General features: G+C 38.5%; 2 protein-coding genes across 6 annotated transcripts in view; one reads left to right on the forward strand and one right to left on the reverse strand.

The window, feature by feature from the left end:
- Positions 1-26091, forward strand: part of LOC125125119 (membrane-spanning 4-domains subfamily A member 4A-like) — a 142456-nt gene that overhangs the window by 5848 nt on the left and 110517 nt on the right. The window lies entirely within an intron of this gene.
- MS4A5 (membrane spanning 4-domains A5) lies at positions 1648-25202 on the reverse strand. Its single transcript, XM_047774515.1, has 5 exons — positions 25050-25202; positions 19273-19401; positions 15516-15572; positions 14104-14256; positions 1648-1758 (listed from the first exon to the last, which is right to left on the reverse strand). Exons 1-5 carry the CDS (start codon positions 25200-25202, stop codon positions 1648-1650), a joined length of 603 nt encoding a protein of 200 aa, XP_047630471.1.

Consider the following 26091-nt stretch of genomic DNA (forward strand, 5'->3'; position numbering starts at 1 on the left):
CCCAGGTATCCAGTGAGTGGAAGGCAGTATAACATAAGGCAGCTGTTCTCAAAGTTGATCCAGGAACCTCCGGGAGTTCTTGAGACCCTTGGAGGGGGTCTGTGACCTCAGAACAATTTTCGTAACAATACTAAGACCTCATTTCCTCTTTGTGTGGGTTCACAGCAGTATCCTCCATGGGCTGTAGAACAGGAGACACTACAGCAGGTCAAATGCAAAAACAGCTAAGAATCCAACTGTCTTCCATTCAGCTGGAGAGAAGCCATGGTTTCCAAACTTTGCCCTACTTTGGAATCTCTGGGAATCTTCAAACCCTGTTGATGTCCATCCAGCTCTCAACACATTCTGATTTGTTGTGCAGTGCATTAGGATTTAGTAGTAAAAGTTCCCCAGGTGATTTGAATGTGCAGTCAAGTTACATGGGGATTTATGGGTATAGCGTTTTTGTTATGCGAGGTGAGTAAATTCTAAGAGATCTGCTCTACAGCGGAGTATATATAGTTAATAAATACAGTATTGTACACTTGAAAATATGTTTACAGGACAGATCTCATGTTAAGCATTTTCACCAAAAATCTAAAACAAAACCCCACAAAAGAACACAAAGGACATTTTGGAGGTGATGGATATGCTTAGTACCTTGGATATGGTATTGGGTCATATGCACACATTAAACATGTGCAGTTTTTTGTATATAAACTATAACTTAATAAAGCTAAAAAAATAAAAAGAATGTCAAGTAACCTAAAAAAAGATTTGCAAAATATCAGTGCCACTCTCCATGCTAAATTAATTTTTTATTTTGGAAAGTATAGTTATTTTAATGAAAATGTTAATTGTATCAATTTGTAAGGTGTCTTGAATAATTTTTCAGAGTATAAAGGGATTCTGAGGCTGAGAGTTTAAGAGGCACTGGTATGTTGGTACAGAGAAAACCTGGGGATCAGGAACCATGCCTTTTAATACCATGCCTTTGCCATTGCAAACTTTGTGACCTTGGGTACGTGATGTACCCTCTCTGTGCTTCAACTTCATTGTCTGAAAAATGAGTGTAATCATAACATTTGCTTCTTAGATTTTTGTGAGATTTAAATGTGTAATACACCCAAAACACTTAGCGTGGTGCCTGGAGCCTTATAGTGGCTTCCACCAATATTAGCCCACATTATTATGATTCTTCCAGTTGTTATAAGTGGCTAACACTGATCAATGTAAAATTTGTGGGTCAAGCCATTCTTCCAGCCAACTCATCTTTAAACACAACGGGGGAACAGGAGCCCCCACGTAGAGTCTTTTGGGGAAATCGGCAGGACCTGGTCTCAGATACTCTGGGCTTTGGTTCATTTCTCTGTATGTACAGTGACGGCCAACCCTACCTGGGTGTCCTTTTGTCCAGTGAATGCCTAACTAAGAGAGGAGGTAACACCAAAGCGACCATGTGATTTGAGGAGAGGAGGAGCTGGCACTGCAAAAAGGCAGGATGTGGTTTATCAGCCAATATGTCCCCACACCCCCCTTCTCTTGAGTCACTCCCCTTTGCTTCAAGGAGTTGCCAGCCTTAATATTCGATGTTCCTTTGGCTTTTCCTCACAAGTGGAATTCATCTCTCAACACCATTATAACACATCTTTATTCTCGCAGTGCTAGTCAACAGCATTCCTCACAGTTATCGCAGTGAATGGGTCCCCTCAAAATTGAGAAAGACAGGGCAATGAGTAATTCAATAATGCTGAAGGCCATCAACATAATCAAAATTCCCTGTAACAGAAGAAGAAAAATAAGAGTCATGGTATTTGTACAATAATGGTTTTCTGATGCACTGAGGTAGCAGTTCCCAGGGAGAGAAAGTTATCCCAGGAGTCTCAAGGGGATTTGAGGCTTAGGAAGCAAATTCAGAGAGGCTCATGAGAGCATCTGTCCATTTTTTAGCACACACGTCACAGCATAGCACAGTACAGGACTGCTTTCTCAGAGACGGTCATACAGCACCATCCACTTTCTAAATTATACGTAAGAAATGCTCCATTTCACAAATGTATACATATGAAAAAAATAATAAAGTGAGTGGCCTGTTGAAGGAGAAAGAAGGTTAAGAAACGTGAAAAAGCTAAAACAGAAAAAGAGAGAAAAATGGGGAAAAAGAAAACTGCAGGCTCAGAAAAAGAGGAACATGCAGAAAAAGACACATAAAAAAGGCTAATGGTAACTTCTTGTGTTCTTTGCCACTGTTAAAGACCTTTAAATTATTTTGTATTTTGGCAACTAAGCACATACAGGGCTGTACATCTTGTTAGTAGCCCAGAAGCTGGACACACAAGTGTTTTGCTAGATAAACATTCTGCTACCACCCTATTTGTCTGCAGTGTTTTAACTATAAGCTGAAAAAATATTTATGTCAGAGTCACATGGTATCTCTTGGTGTAGTTAACCATAATTCACTTATTCTCCAGTGCCAGGAAATACTTTATTTCCTCTTTCTCCTTTTCTTTTCTGCTTTTTGTTTTTACCACTCTGAATAATGCTGCAGTAAGCGTTCTTACACACATACCCTTATATAAGGCAGCTGAATTGCTGTGGGGAGAGCTATGGGGGTTAAAGGTACGTTATCTTTCACACAAGTGAATGACGCCTTGCTTTCCAAAGTGGTAGCAACATTGCACATTTCTACCCCTGAGGAACAAAAGCATCCTTTTCCCCATTTGCCTGCCCATGATAATTTTTATGACTCATTCATTTTTGCCAATCTAGTAAATGTAAATCTTAGACCATTGTTAATATAACTGGCACTTCCCTGACTACTAGTGAATTTGAGCATCACTCTTAAGTGTGTTTGGGTGCTACATTTGCATTTTTGTAAGTCGCTTCCTCAGAATCTTTGTTTTTTATTACGTTCTTGACTTTTTGTGACTTATATTTTCTCTTCGTGTATAAAAACATTAAAAGCTTGCTGTTATCTGCTTTAAAAATATTCTTCCAATTCCTTTAGCATACAATTGACCCCCTTTTTTTTTACTTTCTAGATCAGATATATCATATATATATCCATCATCCCAGTAAGTTCTCTAGCGTCCCTTCCGATTTCCCTTCCAGAGAGAACCACTATTTTGATTTCTAACACCATGTATTAAGTTTCCCTATTAATTCTGTATCTGAATTTGTCCATTATAATGAATTGAATTTCATCTGTGTTGCTACACGCATCAGTATTCTATTGTTTGAATAGTCATAGTTTGTTCAGCCCCTCCGTTGCTGATAGACATTTGAATTGTTTCAAGCTTTTAATTGTTATGAAGAGATTTCCCAAGAGCAATCTCGTATATATTGCTGAGAATAGAATAGGTCCATGCTTAACTTTGTTAAAAGCTACAAGATGGCTTTTAACAAAGTTTTCCAAGGAGGTTAAGCCATTTTATATTCCCACCAAAAATGTATAAGAATTCCAGATGCTTTATGTTCCCGCCAACACTTGGTTTTGCCAGTCCTTTTAATGAAAGTCCTTCTGGTGTGCATGTAGTAATGTAGTAATTTTTTCTTTTCTTTTCTTTTTTCTTTTGCTTTTTAGGGCCACACCTATGGCATGTGGACATTCCCAGGCTAGGGGTCAAATTGGAGCTGCAGCTCCCGGCCTATGCCACAGCCACAGCAACCCCAGATCTGAGCCGCCTCTACGACCTACACCACAGCTCACAGCTCATGTTAATTTTCATGGCTTTCTTTGGGAAGTAATAAAGTTGAATACATACTTAACATGCTCACTAGCTATTGATATATCTTTCTTTGGGAAGTGCTTGTTCAAGTCTTATTTATCTTTTGGCCTTTTTATTGTTGATTTTCAGGAGTGCTTAATATATTCGGTCAGATGCATGTATTGGAGAGATTATTTCCCATTCTGTGCCTTGCGTTTTCACTTCTTTCTTAAAAATGGAGATGTAATTGACATGTTGTGGAAGTTGAAGATCTGCAAGCTGTTGATTTGATATATTTATATGTTACAGTATCGTTACCACCGTCATGTTCATTGGCGAACACTTCTATCGTGTTCCATCGTTGTCATATTTTTTGTGATGAGAATATTTGGGAGCTAATCTCCTAGCAACAAGGAAGTGTGTAATACGGTACTGTTAACAGTAATCACTATGCTGTGCTCTAGGTCTCCAGAACTTACTCATCTTCTAAGGGCAGGTTTATGCCCTTTGACCAGGGTCTTCCAAATCCCCCACCCCCGAGCCCCTGGCAACTACCATTCTACTCTGTTTCTATGAATTTGGCTTTTTTAGATTCCACATATAAGTGATATCATACAGTATTTGTCTTTCAATATCTGACTTACCTCACTTAGCATAAAGTTCTCAAGGTCCATTCATGTTGTTGCAAGTGGTAGGATTTCCTTCTTTCTCATGGTTGAATAATATTCCATTGCATATGTGTGCACACACACACACAGATACACAAACACACAGACAGACACACACACACACACACACACCATATTTTCTTTTTCCATTCATCTATCAATGGACAGTTAGGTTGTTTCCATGTCTTGCTATTGTAAATAATGCTGCCGTGAACATCAGGGTACACGTTATCTTTTTGAGTTAGTGTTTTAGTTCATTTTGGATAAATGTCAAAGTGGACTTGCTAGATCATATGGTAGTTTTGATATTTTTAGCAACCTCCATGCTCTTCCAGTAGTGGTTGCACTAATTTACATTCCTGCTAACAGTGCACAAGTGTTCCCTTTTCTTCACATTCTGGCCAGTGTTTCTTATTTCTTATCTTTTTGATAATAGCCATTCTGACAGCTGTGAGGTGATATCTCATTGTGGTTTTGATTTGCATTTTCCTGGTGATTCGTGATGTTGACCATCTTTTCATGTACCTATTGGCCATATGTATATCCTCTTTGGAAAAAAATGTCTACTCAGATCCTCTGCCCATTTTTTTAATTGGATTTTTTTTGCTATTGAGTTACATGATTTATTTATATTTTTTGGATATTCATTCCATATCAGATATATTATTTGCAAATATTTTCTCCTATTCCATAGGTTGACTTTTTAATTTTGTTCATGGTTTTCTTTGCTGTGCAGAAGCTTTTTAGTTTGATATAGTACTGTTTATTTATTTTTGCTTCCGTTGCCTTTGCTTTTGATGTCAAATCCAAAAAAATCATTGCCAAGACAAATGCCAAAGAGCTTACCACCAATGTTTTCCTTTAGGAATTTCATGTATTTAGGTTTTATATTCAAATTTTTAATTTATATCAAATTTATTTTTGTGTATGGTGTTAAGATAGTGGTCCAGTTTTATTTTTTTGCATGAGGCTGTTTTTGTTTTTTTTTTCACAACATCCTTTGTTGAAAAGACTGTTCCTTCCCCACTGTATATTCTTGGATCCTTTGTCATAAATTAATTGACCATATATGCATGGATTTATTTTTGGGCACTCTTTTCTGTTCCACAGATCCATGTGTCTGTTTTTATGCTGATACCATACTGTTTTGATGACTATGGATTTGTAATATGGTTTGAAAACAGGAAGTGTGTTGCCTTCAGCTTTATTCTTTCTCAAGATTGATTTGGCTATTGGTGGGTTCATACAAATTTTAGGATCTTTTTATTCTATATTTGTGAAAAATGCCATTGGAATTCTGGTAAAGATTGCATTGACTCTGTAGATTGCTTTGGGTAGTATGGACATTTTAAGGATATTAATTCTTCTAATCCATGCATAGGGGTTATCTTTCTATTTCTTTGTGTCTTCTTCAATTTCTTTAATCAGTGTCATAGTTTTCAGTGTGCCAGTTTTTTACTTCCTTGGTTAAATTTATCCCTGTATATTTTATCTTTTTAATGCATTTTTAAATGAGATTGTTTCCTTAATTTTTCTTTCTAATAGTTCATTGTTGGTCATATAGCAATGCAACTGATTTTTGTTTATTGATTTTGTACCTTGCAAATTTACTGAATTTGTTTATTAGTTTTAACAATTTTTTTGTGGAGTATTTAGGGTTTTCTATATATAATATCATATCATCTACAAACATACAGTTTTACTTCTCTGATCTAGATGCTTCTTCCTTCCTCTCTCCCTCCCCCCTTCCTCCTTTTCTTCCTTCCCTTTTTTCCTTTCCTTCCTTCTTCCCTTCCTTCCTCCTCCTCTCCCTCCTTTCCTTTCCTTTTCCTTTCTTTCTTTCCTTCTAACTGCTCTGGTTTTATTGCATAGGACATAGACTGTATGACTTCAATCTTCAGTATTAATTTATAATTGTTTTATTTACCAATATATAGTAATTTTTGTTGGAATGTGCTATAAAAATGTATATTCTGTTGTTGGGTATAGTAGACTAACTATATCTATTAGCTCTGTTCTCTCACTTTTGGTATAAGCATTAAAATATAGAGTCTAAAGTTCTTCAAACCTTTATGCTCTTCTCAGGTAAAATTGAAACCCTTAGCAAACACAAATAACAAAAACACCATTTACTCCCTTTTCTACTTGTAGTTAATGTTGTCAGGCATTTTAAATATTTTTTAATCATACTATATATTATTATTATTACTGCATTATACAAGCAGTATTCACATGTATGTGTACACATATTTATCCCATCCTTTGTTCTTCATTCCTTGTTGCATCTCATTGTACCATCACTTTCTATCTACTTGGAGTTCATCGGGTCTACAGGAGGCAAACTCAATTTTTGTATCTGAAAATCCTTCATTTCACTTTTATTCTTGTAATATATTTTAATGGGGAACAATAGGTTGTTGGTTGGCAGTTACTTTATCAGCACATTGAAGACATTTTTCTACAGTCTTCTAGCTTTCGTTGTTGCTTTTGAGAAATTAACTGTCAGTCCAATTCCTTCCACTTTTTCCTTTTCGTAATTTTTTTAGTCTTTATTATTTTAGTTATGATTACTGACAGTTGAGAAATGCAAAGGAATCATGATTTTTCAAATAACTCAGCAAATTGATAAAGTGCATCAAAGCATAGCATGCCAGATTGCTCTCTAAGTTCAAGGTTTTAACATAAGGTTTTTCAGATCCTTGTTATTATTCAAGATAAGACCACAGAGAACTGTTTTAACGGTAATCTTATGTTAATTCATGTAATCGGTAATCTTATTTCCAAAAATAAGACCTTTGACTGTCCCCACGACTCTTCTAGCTTGCAAATCTAACCAGTTCCTTCCTAGACTACTGTTACTCTCTCCTAAAACTACCTTATGACTAACTCCAGCTGAGTTAATATCCTTTCCTGTTGAATCTGAGACTCTGTGCTCTCCCTGGATTAGCAAATTTGATAAATTCCGCTTTTAATTGGCATAGATTCCCTAGTGGTCTTTGAAGTTGCCTGAACAGCCATAGAGGCCCCAGAGATGTCTAGCCAGACCCCTCACCATTATGGTCCTGGCCCTTTGACTCATTCAGTACTTATTCCACTGGATCCTTGTGATTATTGACAGACAAGCCTACAAACACAGTATTACCAAGAGACTCTTCTGTGAAAATTCGTGTTGTCATATTTCTTCATTCACTCATGGCAGCAATTAAGGGGCAAACTCCTAGAAAGACACCAACTATTAAGACTAACTCAAGAAGAAAAAAAATCGTAATATCCCCATAGCAAGTAATTTTATAACTTTTCACAAAGAAAAGCCCAAGCCCAGATGACTTCACCAGTGAATTCTCCCAAGTATTTATAGAAAATTATATTTATTACTTCCTAAAATTTCCCAAAAAGTGTATGAGGAAAGAGTATTTCCCAGCTCATTTCATAAGGCCAGTTTTAACCAGATACAAGAGTCAAAGACATCACAAAAAAAGACAACTGTAGATTAACATCTTTTATAAATATAGAAGCAAAAATCTTTAACAAAATTCAAGGAAACCAAATCCAGCAATATTTAAAAAGGATTATGCACCATGACCAAGTGGGATTTATCCCGGGGACGTAAGGTTGATGTAAGATAAAAAGTAAATCAATGAAATACACCATATCCATAGAATGAAGGGCAAAAACACCTGATCATCTCAGTCAGTACAGAAAAAGCATTTGAGTAAATTCAACAATCATTATAAAAATGTTCAACAAGCTAGGAAGAGAAAAGAACTTCCTCAACCTGATAAAGGACATCTAAAAATGTCCTCTGCCAACATCATCCTTAATGGTAAAAAATTAGATGCTTTCCTCCTAAGTGCAGGAAAAAAGATAAGGCTGTCTGCTCTTTAACTTTTTTGTTTGTTTGTTTTTTGGTCTTTTTAGGGCTGTACCTGCGGAATATGGAGGTTCCCAGACTAGGGGTCAAATGGGAGATACAGCTGCCAGCCTACACCACAGCCACAGCAGTGCGGGATCTGTGTCGCGTCTGTGACCTACACCACAGCCCACAGCCACACCAGATCCTTAACCACTGAATGAGGCCAGGGATCAAACCCATGTCCTCATGGATGCTTGTTAGGTTCATTAACCACTGAGCCATGACAGGAACTCATGCTCTTCAACACTGTGCTGGATGTTCTAGCCAAGGGCAGTTAAGCAGAAAAAGAAATAAAAACATCCACATTGGAAGACAAGTAAAACCATCTCAATTTTCATATATTATGACGTTGTATTTAGAAAATCCTAATGAAACCTCTAAAAACTATTAGAAATGATAAATGAGAGCAAGATTATAGAATATATTAATATAAACATCAACTGTATTTCAATACACCAGCAATGAATATTGCAAAAAATAATTCCACTTATAATAGCATAAAAAAGAATAAGATAGGAATACATTTAAAAACAGATAAAAGTGTCTAAAAACTATTAAGACATTGTTGAAAGAAATTAAAGAACTAAAAAAACAAAGAGGGCCATGGATCAAACAATTTAGTGTGTTAGTGTGTTAATATTCCTCATAACTGGCCTACAGATTCAATACAATACCTATAAAAATCCTAGTTGCCTTTATTTCCCCCAGAAATTGACTAGATGAGCCTAAAATTCATATTGCAAGGACCCACGACAGCCAAAACTTTTCTAAAAACGCAGAACAAATTTGGGGAACTTGCACACCCCATTTTCAAAACTTATTATAAAGTACTATAATCAAGACAGAGTGGTTCTGGCACAAAGATAGACATTATAGATCAGCAGAATAGAACTGAGAGGCCAAACTAAACCTTTACATTTATGCTCAGTTTATTTTCATCAAGTGTGCCATGGAAATAGGATAGGTATAAAACCCAAATCTTTTCAATAAATGGAATATTTGGCCAATATGCAAAACAATGAAGTTGGATCCTTTCCTCACACCATACACAAAAATTATCTCAAAATGGATCATATAGTTAAATGCAAGAGCTAAAGTAATAAAACTCTTTGAAGAAAATATAAGAATACATCCTCATGACTTTGGGTTAGGCAATGATTTCTTAGACACATCATCAGAAACTCAAGCAAGAAAAGAAAAAGATAAATTGGACATCATTGAAATTAAGTTCTGTGTCACTAGGAGTTAACCTTCAAGTATGTAAATTTTACTTTATTTTATTTTTTGTCTTTTTAGGGCCGCACCTGCAGCACATGGAGGTTCCCAGGCTAGTGGTATAATCGGAGCTACAGCTGCCAGCCTACACCACAGCCACAGCAACGCAGGATCTGAGCTGCGTCTGTGACCTACACCACAGCTCACGGCCACACCGGATCCTTAACCACTGAATGAGGCCAGGGATGGAACCCACGTCCTCATGGTTCCTAGTTGGATTCATTTCCACTGCGCCATGACAGGAACTCCCAGTATGTACATTTTAAAAATCTTTTAGGTGACTCAGGCAGGCCAGAATGTGAAGTGGACCATGGCAGAGTAATCCAACTGCATTACAAATACATGAAATGAACTCACTGCAGAGGATTGACAGTGGAGACAGGTACTTATTGAAGTTACTTTGGAATCTGTAAGAATAAATTCAAATGGAACTGTCAGAAGCACAACTTCCTAAGGAGTTGTCAGCTATATTTACTGACAGGCGGTATTTAGACTATATATGGTAAGTTTTGTTTAACTGTTCAGTTTACTTTTTTTTTTTTAGGGGCGCAACCACCCACAGCATATGGAAGTTCCTAGGCTAGTGGTCAGATCAGAGCTGCAGCTGCCAGCCTATACCACAGACACTGCAATGCAGGATCTGAGCCGCATCTGCAGCCTATACCACAGCTCATGGCAATGCGGGATCCTTAACCACTGAGCGAGGCCAGGGGTCAAACATGCATCCTCATGGATAACTAGTCAGATTCCCAACCTGCTGAGCCATGACAGGAACTCCAACTGCTAAGTTTATATTTGACTGCTATCCCATGGAGCTGTCAATTAAATATAACTTATATATCAGTTAATCAGTTATTTAGATGATAAGTTAGATTTAACTACTTCCTACTTTTAAGTTGTGTCCCACGAAGATAATCACTTAACAGTTCTGGCACCACTATATTAGTATAAACTGTAATTGAAAAGTAAATGGGTGGAAGATGGCGAGAGTCAGGCTTCTCACTGTGGAGGTGAGGGGGGATTACAGATAGTCAGCTGGGGAGGCTTTGGTGGGTCAGGTAGTCTTGTAGACATCACTATGAAACTCATGTCCAGACTAATGTAGACAGTGATGTATACATAAAGAGATATGTATAGATGTACGTATAGACATGGGTTAGTACACTCACATATATTTCCTTGCTCTGTCAGAGAGGGCCTGCAAAGCAATGATGCTCCAGTAGCCCCAAGTATACTTGGTGCATATATTTTGTTTGCTAGTATGATTCTCCAAGAGAAGGAACCAGGGCTCCTTGGAGAATTGCCGTATTCTAGGCCTGAGGCCAGGGATATACAAATGGAGCCTGAAATGTCTCATTGTGCCAGAAAGTATGGAAGTGCCAAAACAAACAACCCCCCATGTATAGGGGTATATCAGAGAGTCACAGGAGACAACCGAAAGACTTCCCAATCAATGGCTAACACTGAACAATTTGCACAACAGTGTAGTTTTAGATGATAACCCAAGGTATAAAAAAATACCCACAAACCTATACTGATGTAAATAAGTAATTGAATGCATCAGTGAGTAGGAGGATAACAGACAAATCCCCTATTTAGAAGAATTTCAGATAATTTATGTAGATACTCTGTCCTCAAGGAGTTAGAGCCTAACTCCCTACTTCTTAACTGTTGGTTGCACATCGTGATTTCATTCCAAAAACTACATTATAGAAAGGGGAAAAGAAAAACAGTAACTTGATGTACAGACATGTGTTCAGTTTATGAAAACTCATCAAACTGTAGACTTAAATATTTAAAAGTTTAAAAAGTATGTTGAACACTGTCTTTTTCTGTAGAAATCTTCATTCAAAGGCTCCCAGAAAAATCTGTTGATCATATAAACTGCATTTACCACATTTTCTGAGGTTTAAGTCTCCACTGTATCTTGAAAAAAAAATGTATGTAGAGAATATATAGAGTGTCAACGATGAAGTTAGTCAAAGGGTGATCCAGGTAGAGATGAGTCATTTTCTATAAACTACAACAGCAGTCTTATCTTTGAAGTACATGAGTCTGTGAAGAATTTTATGGGTCTGAACTAGAAAATGTTGAAATAATTTGAATTTAGACAGTTTATTTTGAACATAAGGACGGACTAATACCTTTGAGGCTCCTGTAATACTTCCTTCCAGTTATTATCTCTCTTGAGATAAATGTTCTCACTGGCTATTTTTAGGAAGATAATCTTTTTTTTTTTCTTTTCACTGGTTGCTTTAAACTTTTATCTTTTCTGGATTTTCATTGTAATGTGTTGAGGTGTCTGAGATTCACTGGAGCTCTTAATTATATGGGCTAATTCTTTTCACTGGTCTAAAAATCTATCATAATTTCTCTCTCCTCTTCCCTCTGTAAATAATTCTAATCAAGTTTATATTAGACTTTTTTCACTCTATGTTTTATATCTCTTAATCTTACTTTTGTATTCATTTTCCCCATGAAATATGATTCATTCTGACCTATCTAGTATGTAATATCAAATATGGTACCAGTTTGGTAGGAGTTTTGTAAGACTATTGGATATTATTCCCCCCAAATAGCCTTTGATTTTGCTTTTGTCAGGTGCTCAGTGCACCAAATATCAAGGCCAAATTCAGGCTTGAGCATTCTTGGTTCACCCAGTTTATTTTTTTGAGTTTGAATTTTTCAATTTATTTTTTCTTGAAGTATAGTTGATTTGCAATGTGTTGATTTCTGCTGTACAGCAAAGTCACTCAGATACATATATATATATTCTTTTAAAATTATCCTTTTCCACTATGATTTATCACTGAATATTGACTATGTACTGTGCTATGCAGCAGGACTTTGTTTTTTATCCATTCTGTATATCACAGTTTTCATCTGCTAATACCAAACTCCTAATCCATCCCTCCTCCAGTACCCCTCCCCTTTGGCAGCCACAAGTCTGTTCTCTGTGTGTATGAGACTGTTCCTGTTTTGTATAAGTTCATTTATGTCGTATTTTAGATTCCTCATGTGAGTGATATCATATGGTATTTGTCTCTCTCTTTCTGAGTTAATTCACTTAGTATGATAATCTCTAGGTCCAAGTTGCTGCAAGTGGGATTGTTTCATTCTTCTTACGGCTGAGTAATATTCCATTGTATATATGTACCATGTCTTCTCTATCCATGCCTTTGTCCATGGACACTCAGGTTGTTTTCATGCCTTGGCTATTGTAAATAGTGCTGCAATGAACACTGGGGTGCATGTATTTTTTGAATTATAGATTTGTCCTGATAGATGCCGAGGAGTGGGATTGCAACATCATTTGGCAACTCTATTTTTAGCTTTTTGAGGAAGCTTCTTACTATTTTCCATGGTGGTTGCACCAATCAATTCAAATTCCCACCCAAGTGTAGGAATGACTCAATTTATTTTAATCAAAGGATAACATCCCAGTGGAGGTGGAGGATGGGAGGAGGTTATCAGGGGATCTGGGAAGGGGCCACAATTTCTCAAGCACTCTTTCTTTTTCACTCTGTTCAGTAAGTTTTCTTTGCTGTTATGGGGCAGCATATTTTGTATGCCTTTTTTGCCCTTATCTGAAGCGTGTAGTCATCTATCAAGGACCCAGGTCAATGTGGGGAAGGTCTGTTTCAAAGTCTTCCTACCTGAGTGCACTCTGGGCTGTGCCTTCCTCTTCCTTTACTGCACTTAGGCTGGGAATCAGATTCCAAATGGCCTCAAGGTCTAAGCAGCTTCGTTGCTCTTTAGCATTCCATTGACAGATTTTAGGTTAGGCGTTCATGTAAAGAATGATCTCCATTGCTTTTAAAGTGTTAAATTCTTTTTAATATAGCATTTTCTTTTGTTTTCAGAGAAGGGTTGATCCAAATAGCTCAATTTACAATTCCCAGAATCAGTTTCTCTATTTTCTTCTCTTCTGCCCTGGTTTTCATGGTCCTGATCCATCCAGATACTGAGTATTTCTTTGAATGTACCGTGCGAAATATTACTTCTGTTAGGACCCCCTTTCCTCAGGTGACTAGTTTCCAGCTTTCTCAGCAATTTTTGATGGGTCTCATTGACTATTTTTTTCTTTCCATGTAGATTTATATATATTTTTTATATTCCTTTACAGTTATTTTTGTGGCATTTTGGAAAGAGCAGAAATAAATACTGCTTTCAATCTAACATGTTTTATCAGAAGTCCCATCTAAATGTTAAAACCAAAACCAAAAGATATTCCACACATGGTTCCAATGTACATCTAGGACTGTGAACTATTACCATACTGCTGTACCTGTATTTTTCTTTTAATATATCACTTCATCTTTTGGACTATGTTCACCAGTATGCATATTTTATCTCCTCTACTCTTTGGTGACTTCCTATAGGCAGGACTTAAAATGTGCTTATTTTTCTATTCCAAAATGTGTGATACTGTTATTTCTATAAATGTGAATAAAAGTAAAGACATATGTCTGCAGCGTTATTTGGATGCTGCTGACTGAGGGCTAACAAGTCTTTATAACGAAACCCATCACTCCTCACCCTAAAAATGCAGCATACTTACAGTGAACAGGGTGTTAACAGACTGACACTGACTAATTTCTTCAGAATAGCCACAAAAGAAGTTTTGGTCTAGAATGAAACCGAATACGAGGAGAACAATCCCAGCTGTTGCTGCCATGGCACTAAGAGAGTTCATTGTTCTGCTCAGCATCATCTGAAAGAGAGTGAGAATGTAAGGCCATGACTCAGGCCCAGCCCAGTCCAAAGCAATGGGTGGGGAGACTGGAGAGCAGGGTTTTAGTCACAGCTTTGCGATGCCTCAAAGCAGCTGTGTAATCTTCTGTAAGTTTCTTTACCTCTTTTGGCTTCAGGTCCTCATCCACAGAAATGAGAGGATCCAGTGATTTTTTTTTTTTTGTCTTTTGCGTTTTTAGGGCCGCACCCGAAGCATGTGGAGGTTCCCAGGCTAGGGGTCGAATCGGAGCTACAGCTGCCAGCCTACACCACAGCCACAGCAACGTGGGATCCAAGCTGCACCTGTGACCTGCACCATAGCCCACCGCAATGCCGGATCCTTAACTCACTGAGCGAGGCCAGGGATCAAACCCGAAACCTCACGGTTGGTATGTAGTCAGATTCGTTTCCACTGTGCCACTGTGGGAACTTCCCAGTGAACTTTTATAACCCTTCCATCGGCCTCAAACTGCATAAGTGAGCTCCCATTTAAATTGGAGGAGGGGTGCACCCTAGACAAAAGAGGTTCTTAGGGAGTAGCCACATTACCTTGCATTTTGATGCTCTGGTAAAAGTCACGACCTAATTATATTTTTGTTTTGTGACTCTGTTTAATGAAACATTGTGTTTCTTTGTAATTTTTACTTCCTCCTAAAACTGTAAACCCAAGAGAGATGTTCTTTGCTAAAAATAATTTGTTGGTTTATAAATTAATATCTCATAAGCTTTGATTCTTTGAGAAAAGTAAAAATGCTCTACTTATAATTTATTTGTAAGTTAAAATTTTGTATTGATTAACACGTATTATTTATTGTGAGATGCTGCTTACAAGGTTGAATTAGGTTGTCTATTCAGTGTGCTATCATCGTATGAGTCAAACCAGTGCCTTCCAGGTGTCCAGAATACAGTAGGCACCAAAAATACAGAAAGAACAAATGAGGGAATTCCTGAAATTCTGAGACCCATTTTACCATTTGTCTGAGTAACTTGAACAAGTCATTTATTCAATGCCTCAGTGTCTAAGAATTAAACTGAATGTCCTAGGAAACTCTACTGGCACTTATGTTTTATGATTCATGGAAAAAAAAAAAAAAGAAGCAAATGCCATGCATTAGTGTCAGTACTTGGCAGTTCATGGAATTATGGTGATTTAATGATTTTCCAAATTCATTTTCAAGGCCAGAATGAATTATTTCAAAGTTATGCATTTTTAGTAAAGGGGACATATGATAGACTCACCAGAGTTTCTGTGGTTTTTCTTTCCAGTGCAACTAGAAAGGCTCCAGAATTAATGAACTGTTGAAAAGAATAAATATCTTAGTGATGTTAAAGAATTCTCTTGAATAGACCTCGCCACGTTTTCTCTTACATACCCTCCTTCCTGGTTCACACAATCCTCAGGGCAGTGAGAAGGGTGAGATGCCTTAAATGATTGTGCACAAATGGTTGAAAAAATACTGGACTAGAAATTTGTTTTTGTCTTATCTATTTATTTGAACATGAAGATTGTTTTTAATTCTTTCTTTTGTAGGTATTGTGGACTTGGCTTTGATATCATGACAGACTGGCGTCAAGTCAGTTTACAATCAATACAATCAAGTTTATCTTTCATTTCAGTTATTGTATTGTTCATCTTTGTTCTTTAAGTCTTCTAGCTCTTTGTTAAACATTTCTTGTAACTTCTTGATGTGCACTATAACTGTAACAAGGTATCACCTCATACCAGTCAGAATGGCCATAATCAAAAAGTCTACAAACAATAAATGCCAGAAGAGGGACCAATTGTGGGAACGTAAATTGGTACAACCACTGTGGAGAACAAACAGTATGGAAGTTCCTTAAAAAACTGTAGAACTAGCGTATTTTCCATCACTCCTGGGCATATATCCAGACAAAATCATAATTTGAAAAGATACATCAACCCCAGTGTTCACTGCAGTACCATTTACAAAAGCCAAGACATGAAAGCAACCTAAATATCTATTGACAGAGGAATGGATAAAGAAGATATGGTACATATATACAATAAAATATTACTCGGCCATAAAAAAGAATGAAATAATGCCATTTGCAGCAACAGGGTTGGACCTAGAGATTATCATACTAAATGGAGTAAGTCAGACAAAGACAAATATCATATAATATCACTTATATGTGGAATCTAATAAAAATGATACAAATGAACTTATTTACAAAACAGAAACAGATGTATGTATAACTAAATCACTTTGCTGTACACCTAAAACTAACACAACATTGTAAGCCAACTATACTCCAATAACATTAAGTAAAATGTTCCCCTTGTGGTGCAGCGGAAATGAATCCAACTAGGAACCATGAGGTACGGGTTCAATCCCTGGCCTCACTCAGTGGGTTAAGGATCTGGTGTTGCCATGAGCTGTGGTGTAGGTCACAGACATGGCTCAGATCTGGCGTTGCTGTGGCTATGGTGTGTAAGCCAGCAGCTGTAGCTCCAATTAGACCCCTAGCCTGGGAACCTCCATATGCCATGGGTACAGCCCTTAAAAAAAAGCAAAATAAATAAATAAAATAAAATTAAGTAAAAAATGGAATCTCCCTCATACCCATTTGCAATTCGTGTGTTTGTTTGAATGAGAACACAGAGTTGCAGCTGATATGCTGGTAATTCTGAAAAAAAAAAAAATCCCTTTAATTTTCACGTAGGGAAGTTGTATGTGGTAGCATCATTGTCTACTAGAAACTTCAAATCTGATTCTAACATATCTGTTTTAAAATTTCTGTTCCCATGGACTGGTATTTCTTCCGCTTCATCCCTCCACTCGCTGAACTCAGAGTTCTCAGAATAGAAGATGTCCTTCCATACCTTAAGCTGCTAGCCCACGTTTCTCCTTGGCATGTGCAAGATAGCCCCACCCCTCACCCAGCCACCCCTCAGTCCTTTCTTGTGTATGTGTCCTCACCCAATTAATGATTCATCCTTTAAAACTCAGTCAAGCTGGGATATCTCTGGACAGCCTCCCCTCTGTCTTGCAGTTGTCTTTCCAGTAGAGTCAGCTTGTGTGTCCTTTATCGCCACTCCTCACGCCATATGCTAGTTGATGACTACTCAACAGAGACCTTGAGACCAGGGACTGCCCTTCCCCTGAATCCCCGCATGTTGCACATTCTCTGGGACCACAATAATGATTAGTCAGTGTGATTAAGTAAGTGCTTCTGATAAGTCTTCCCTGCTTCTTCACTTCTCTAAAGAGTAAATTGATCTTTCATCTCTGCTTGTAAAGCACTGTCTGCACCTCTGTGATATCATTTATCAAGTACCTTGAAATGACCTGTTAGCCTGTTTTCTTTCTTGCTAGATTTAAGAGCCATTTGAAGGAAGGGCCCAAGGATTATTCTTTTTCTTTCTTTCCCTGTTTCCCCCAGTTTTACTGAGATATAATTGCCATACAGCATTGTATAAATTTAGGATGTACAGTGTAATGATTTGACTTATGTATATCGTGGAATGATTACCATAATAAGTTTAGTTAACATCCATCCAGAATTTTTTAAAAATTCCTTATGATAAGATGGAGTTCCTGGTGTGGCTTAGCAGGTTACAGGCCTGACTAGTATCCATGAGGATGTGGGTTCAGTCCCTGGCCTCACCCAGTGAGTTAAGGATCCGGTATTGCTGTGAACTGTGGTGTGGGTCACAGATGCAGCTCAGATCCCTCATTGCTTTGGCTGTGGTGTAGGCTGGCAGATGCAGCTCTAATTCAAACCCTAGCTTGGGAACATCCACATGCCCACAGGTGCAGCCCTAAAAAACAATAAAATAAAATAAAAATTAAAAATTCCGGAGTTCCCGTCGTGGCGCAGTGGTTAACGAATCCGACTAGGAACCATGAGGTTGCGGGTTCGGTCCCTGGCCTTGCTCAGTGGGTTAACGATCCGGCGTTGCCGTGAGCTGTGGTGTAGGTTGCAGATGCAGCTCGGATCCTGCCTTGCTGTGGCTCTGGCGTAGGCCGGTGGCTACGGCTCCGATTCGACCCCTAGCCTGGGAACCTCCATATGCCGCGGGAGCGGCCCAAAAAATAGCTAAAAAAAAAAAAAAAAATTCCTTGTGACGAGAACTCTTAGGATCAACTCTCTTAAACATTTTCCTGTATATCATATAGCAGTGTTAACTATAGTTATCATGTTGTCTATTTCCTTTCTGGTATAACTGGAAGTTTGTGCCTTTTGACCACCTTCATCAGATTCCCTCACATCCTTCCAATAATGACAAATCTGATCTCTTTTTTAGATTCCACGTGTAAATGAGATCATACAGTACTTGTCTTTCTCTGTTTGACTTACTTCACTTAGCATAATGCCCTCAAGTTTCACAGGTTGACAGGGTTTCCTCATTTTTTAGTGAATGAAGCTGAACAATATTCCATTTTGTATACACACACACACACAAATACAGGACTGTGTTATACGTATACACACACACACATCCCACACATCCCACAACTTCTTTATCCATTTATCCATTAATGGACACTTGTGTTGTTTCCATGTCTTGACTTTTGCAAATAATGCTGCTGTGAACATAGGGGTGCAGATATCTCTTTGACAGTGTGGTTTTATTTCCTTTGGAAGTGTTCCCAGAAGTGAAATTGTTGGGTCTTATGGTAGTTCTATTTTTTAATTTTTTGTGGAACCTCTATACTGAGTTCCATAATAAGGCCCCATATGTTAATGACCTTTGACTTCTCATTGCCTTCCTCTGTGTATCTGTCTTATGATAGATAGGAAGTCATCTTGAATGAATGAATAGACAAATAATGTCAAGACCTGAAGAAGTATTCCCAAAGGAAATCTCAAGACCCAATGATGGAATATAAGCAACTCTGATGAATTAATGGGGAATTAATTTTATTTTCATTTTTCAAAGTATATCATACAAATGCTCATTTCATTACTAAGATTTCCCTAATATCCCTGTGGGCATAGCTTCAAATTGAACTTGCCTGACTCTACTCACCAGAACAGAGCTCCAGAATGGATATCCTGAAAGAAATATAAAGGGGAACCTTGGGTATGGTTTTTCAAAGGCGAAAAGTAAAACAATTCCAAAAGAAAAGTTCATCAGTCCAAACAGGATCTGGATAGTCTGTAAATAGAGGAAAACGTCATGGTGAGGAAAAAGCAAAATGGTGGGTTTCCTTTTTGAAAATTTAGATCTCTTTTTGGTTAAAAGGACTTGGCAATTACCCCCTTTTATAAATACGGAAAGTATAGTAGAAGCTTCTTTACAGTGATAGTAGATGCTTCTAAAGATATTTTCTTTTTTAAAAAAACTTCTCACAGCCACACCTGCAGCATGTGGAAGTTCCTTGGCTAGCAGTTGAATCGGAGCTGAAGCTGCAGGCCTACGCCACAGCCACAGCAACACCAGATCTGAGCTGCATCTGCAACCTATGTTGCACCTTGTAGCAATGCCAGATCCTTAACCCACTGAGAGAGGCCAAGGATCAAACCCACATCCTCACAGACACTATGTGGGGTTCTTAACTCGCTGAGGCACAACAGGAGCTCCTACAGATATTTTCTTGATCTTTTTATCTTGTGTTGGTAATACATAAAATGGTCTAAATCAGCACTTCTGAAAATGTAGCCCATGGATTGTCAATATTAGGATCACCTGGGAATTAGAGATGCAAACTCTTACATCCTACCGTCTACTCACGGAAGACAACCTCCACGTGTGTCTGAGGGGTCTGTGTCTTAAAGTCTCTAGGCATCAGGGAAATGCAAATTAAAACCATAAAGAGATATCGCCTCACAGCTGTTAGACTGGCTGTCATCAAAAAGACAAGCCAGCAAAGGCTAGTGAGGATGCAGAGAGGAGGGACCCCTGTGCACTGTTGGTGGGGATGTATCACTATGGAAAATAGTATAGAGATGCCTAAAAAATGGGAAATAGTACTAACGTGTGATCCAGCAACTCCACTGCTGCTTATATATCCAAAGGAAATGCATTCACTATCTGGAAGAGATAATCTGTGCTTCATGTTCATTGCCTCATTATTAACAATAGGCAAGACATGGAAACAGCCTAAGTGTCTACTGACAGATGAATGGATAAAGACAATACACACACACGCAATATATATTATATACATATACATGTATATGTGTGTGTGTATTGTCTTTACCCACTAGTAGACAATGAATTATTATTCAGTGATAAGAAGGAAGGGAATCCTATTGTTTACAACATGGATGGGCCTTGTGGGCATTATGCTAAGTGAAGTAACTCAAAAGAAAAGTCAAATACTATATGATCTCCTTTATATGTTGAATGTATTTAACTTTGAACTCACAGAAACAGAATGGTGGTTGCCAGGGACCGAGGGGCTGGGGAAATGGGGAGATGTCGGTCCCCCATTCTGAGTCCTGGGACTCTAAGGTTCAGTATAACGACTGTAGTTAACAGTACCTACTGTGTACTTGAAAGTTGCTGTGAGAGCCGAGCTTTAATGTTCTCACCACTCCCATAATAATGAAAACATTAATTATATGGGATGAAGAATATGATAACTAACCTCATTGTGGTAAACATTTTGCAGTGTATATGTACCTCCAGTCAACACACCGTACACCTTAAATTTTCACAATGTTATATGCCAGGATGTCAGCTACATCTCAGAAAAGCTACGGGAAAAACCCTCAATATCTTTAGCATATAAAGTTTGAGACACACAAAATTCTCAGCCACCGTACCAGCCTGGCCTCAGGCAGAAGTGAGACTGTCAGAAATCCCTCCTGCTGACGACCGGTCTGGAGGGCCTGTGGAGGTATCGTCACATCCCGGGGCCCAGAGCACTCCCCATTATTTCTGCGTCTTATTCTGTCTTGTTTTTTTCTTCCCCATGCCACACTTGTGATGCTCTACAACGCCAAGCAGTGGTTTGACCAAATGCCATGGAAGGATGATGAGAATAACATGCAGAAGGGAAGGTATAGGATGTGATGAGTCTGTGTCTTCCGTCTTCATTCATTCTCAGTCCACCTTCTCAGACAGTGATCTCAATCACTCCCATAACAGCTGCAGCTTTTGAGTAGGTGAGCTGTAAATGTTATCAGTATCCTCAATTCCAGACGCATTTTTAGCTCTCATCGAACACCCTCCCTTGAATGTTCCACTCTTTCCCCTTGTATTCAGTGCGTCCAGAAACAAGGTCACCTTTCTTCCTTTAAACCTTGTCTTCTTTCTCCCTTTTCTGTCTTTGCGTTTAGCACCACCTTTTCCTTAGGCTTGAGGTGTTTTTTGTTTTTTGTTTTTTCTTTTTAGGGCCGCGCTTGTGGCATGTGAAAGTTCCCAGGCTAGGGGTCCAATAAGAGCTGCAGCTGCCAGCCTATACCACAGCCACAGGAACCTGGGATCCGAGCCACTTCTTCAACCTGTACCACAGCTCATGGATCCTTAATCCACTGAGCAAGGCCAGGGATCAAACCCACATCCTCATGGATACTAGCTGGGTTTGTAACCTGCTGAGCCACAATGGAAACTCCCAGGTTTGAGGTCTTAATCTGATCTTCTCATGTCCTTTGATCCCCAACAATCAAAAAGTAGCCAAGCTTTCCTCTTCTCTTTACTTGCAGGATCATAAATATTCAGATTTTTTTCTTTCATTTTTGCTGTTGTGCCAGTGTTGGGACACCTGTTTCATACGGCCGGAGTCCCTCTCGTATTTAGGTACTTATGCACAAATATTTCCGGCCTTTCTCGACTCACAGTTGGTAAGTTTCAAAATAGTTGGATAATGAGAACATAACCCACTCCCCTTCTCCCCTTGAGAGTGACCTTTTACAGCAGGCACCCATTTGCTTCTGCTTCTTGATGCAAGAGCAAATGCTACTTTTGCAAAGGGAAAGCCTGATGTTTGAGGAGTAGGTTCAACTCAGTAGCTACTATGTATTCACCTAAATTATTAACTGGCCTTTCTGCACCGGCCTCTTTTTCCCCTCTTCCAGTGTTGTATCAGAGTTAAGTGAGATTGCAAAACAGATTTCCGACCTGATTACTTGTCTCTGTAGTGTTTGAAACATAGCTCCCAAGTGTCGTGGTCATCAGATTCACTCAGAGAAGTGTTAAGAAATGGTTTCTAGCCCCCGCCCCGCCAAACTCCCTCAGAATTGCCCTCCAGTAGTTCTGGAATGAGGCCTAGAGACTTGGTGTATGTTTTATAAAGCTCCTTAGGCTATTTTGTTAATTTTAGAGATTGGAAACTACTTGTATGCATGATAAGATCCAAGTAAGGATGAGATATAAGATTCTTGGCCATTAGGTCTCCAAATTACGTTACTGGTTGTTTCCTCCACGGCTTGGTTTTTTAACTGTCTTTCTTAACATCGTGGTAAAATGTACACACCGTAACATTTACCATATTTACTATTTCATTTAAATTAATAAGCTTTACTTTTAAAGGCAGTTTTAGGTTCAGAGAAAAACTGAATGGAAAGGGCACTTTCTCGACCCACAGGGGGTTTCCACGTATCCCCGCCCCCTTTCTTCACATCCTCCCCCACTATCAACAGCCCCCATCAGATGGTACATTTGTTACAGTTGAGGAAACAGCACTGACTCATCCTTATCAACCGAAGTTGGTAGTTTATGTTGGGCTTCACTCTTTGTGTTGTTTTCTAGGGGGCTTGGTAAACGTATAATGACATGTATCTGCCATTATATTATTGTACAGAATAGTTTCCCTGCCCTAAAAACCCTCTGTCTTCTGTCTGTTCATCCCAGCTCCCTTTATCTCCTGGAAACCACTGATCTCTTTATCATTTCTATATTTTGGCTTTTCCAGAATGTCATGCAGTCGGAGTCATGTAGTTGGCAGCCTTTGTAGGCTGGCTTCCTTCACTTAGGAGTGTGTGTTCTCTTCCTCCCTGGCCCTTCATGGCTTGATGGCCTATTTCTTTTTAGTGCTAAATAATATTCCATTGAATGGATGTACCAAGGTTTATTTATCCATCCCAATTGTTTCGTATTTCTTACTTTGTATTTTTTAATCCTCTCACACGTTTTAAGCTGTTTGTTTTCTCCCAGATTTCCTTTGCCATTTCTGAGTGATGCTGCCATCGGCTTTTATCCATGGTGCTTTCATCATCTAGAATATACTGCTCTCTCCCCCCCCACTAAAATTCCATCACTTCTTCAATGTCCAGCTTTGCCCTGGTGTTGTCTCATCCCTTTTAGCTTAAAGTAACTGTTTCCCCTCTAGGTTCTGCTGCCCCATCAGCAACAGCATTTAGTTGATGCTACATGGAAGTGTAGTTATAACTCTTTTCATTTTATTAGTTTTAAATTATTTATTCTCTTTAGTGAGAAAAACTAGATTTTATTCATTTCCATAGGGTTTAACATAGTTTCTTGCACATAGTTTAATACATATTTGTCAAAATAATTTGTTAACACAGTTTAGACTGATGACCCCATTCTACATGTCAGTGAGCCATCTTTCTCTACTCATCTTTTTTTCCAAAAAAAAATTTAATTTCTTTCTGTTTTTCATTCTTGGAGTCTGGGGATTAAGAGGATCTTTTCTAAGCTATGGGCAGTATTATAGCCTCAACCATACCTGAATCCCCACATTGCCTGAGAAAGGAGGATTGGTAGATAAAAGATAATCAATATTAATGAAGGGATAGCTGGATGGATAGATGAAGACTTACAGTATTAAGGGGATTTTCCACAAAGGCCCCACGTATAGTAATACCATATCATGTTATCAAACTGAATTTTGATTTTTCATTGGGAAAATATAAAACTATAGGACTCGGAGTTCTGTCGTGGCTCAGCAGTTAGCAAACCCGACTAGCATCCATAAGGATTCAGGTTCGATCCCTGGCCTCCATCAGTGGGTTAAAGATCCAGCATTGCCGTGAGCTGTGGTGTAGTCACGGACATGGCTCAGATCCCAAGTTTCTGTGGCTGTGGCATAGGCCAGCGGCTACAGTTCCGATTGGATCCCTAGCCTGGGAACCTCCATATGCCTCAGGTGTGGCCCTAGAAGACAAAAAAGACCAAAATAAATAAATGAATAAATAAATAAATACTATAGAACTCAACAACCAGGATACACAAGGAATTCCCTACTTTGTAACTTTTAAGAGCCCAGGGATCTTGGCTTATTCATTTAACATTTTCCTTTCCACAGAACCTTTTATGTAATTGATAGAGAAATGTGATACCCACTTCTTTAATTTAATGGAAATACAGTGGCTCCTAGTTAAAACATTGTGCCACTAGAGTTCCCATTGTGGTTCAGTGGGTTAAGAACCCGACTAGTATCCATGAGGATGTGGGTTCAATCCCTGGCCTTGCTCAGCGGGTATATTTCTTTTCATCTCTCCTCAGCACCTGCCCCTATCTTATTTCAGGCTTATATAACACAGTAGCATAGACTAGTGGCTTATAAACAATAGAAATTTATTTCTCATAGTTCTGGAGTCTGGAAGTCTGAGGTCAAATTGCCAGCATGGTTGGGTTCTGGTGAAGACCTCTCCCAGGCTGCAGAGTTCTAATTTTTCTGTTGTATCCTGATATATTGGAAGGAGAGCTAGCTTTCTGAGTACTAACCCCATTCATGAAGACTCCACCATCATGAACTAATTACCTCCCCAAAGCCCCATCTCCAAATACCATCACATTGAGATTATGGTTTCAGATATGAATTTGGAGGATAACAAACATTAGCTTCATATCAACATACTCTCAGTGGAGTTTACATTATGGCAAATCTTACTTACCCCTAAGATTTTCATTCTTTTAGTAAGCATTTCTGGAAAGGGCATGCTAGACTCATAGGTTGTGCCTGTAAGTTCCGTTGACTGATATTCAGGAACAGTGATCTCTGGAGGAAATATCAGAAAGACAGGATGGTGTGCAGCATTTGAATCCATGATGGTGTAGTTGAGATTTTGAAGTGAAAAAATGATTTGGCTGATGTTTCCGTCTAGATCATATTCTTCCCCTGTACCATGGCTGCCTGGAGCACTAGCATTGTTGTGCCTCGTTGTGGAATTATAGAACCATGGCGTCACAGAGTCATGGAATCTCAGGACTGGTCGAAATCTCAAGAAAAAAGGCCCAGAATTGGGGATCAGAGGATCTGATTGGTTGTCCAGATTCAGTTAGGACCTCACTGTGACCTTGGGCAAGTCACATCCTCTTCTCTTGATTTCAACTTCTTCACATGTACATCGATCGGGTCAGATGGCATGGTCTATAGAGACATTCCAATTCTCAAATAAATGAGTATTGTGAACACTTATTCTAATTCTCTCTCGTCAGACAGGTAGAGGACAAAACCTCTCAGGCCACAGAATTCATTAGTTACTTCATGTAGCAGACGTGGCATCTATTTAGCTAGTCCCTATATTTTTTCACATTTTTGCAAAAATTTCATTCTTAACAACAGTGAAAATTACATGCATAAGATATATTTAAAGTTATAATGAACTTGTCTAGAAATATATTTTTATAACATTTGAAGTCTAGAAGTTCAGAAATACTATCCTTCTGGCCTTGCTAATAGAATGTCCTCTGTAGATTTCTAGTCTCATGTTAATCTGAAGTGTTATGTCACTAATGTTCTCATTCACAAGAGGCTCAGGTTTAATGAATACCCAAGACACGACAATTACACAAACTCACATGGTGTAATTCCAAGGATGTTCACTTGTGGTTTTTGAACAAACCACTTTAAAACCCAGTGGCTTCAAACAACCACCCTTTGGTTCTGCTCTCAATTCTGTGGGTTCTATGGGTGGTTCTACTGGTTGGGTCCAG

Source organism: Phacochoerus africanus, chromosome 4, assembly GCF_016906955.1.
Source record: "Phacochoerus africanus isolate WHEZ1 chromosome 4, ROS_Pafr_v1, whole genome shotgun sequence".
NCBI classification, from domain to species: Eukaryota; Metazoa; Chordata; class Mammalia; order Artiodactyla; family Suidae; genus Phacochoerus; species Phacochoerus africanus.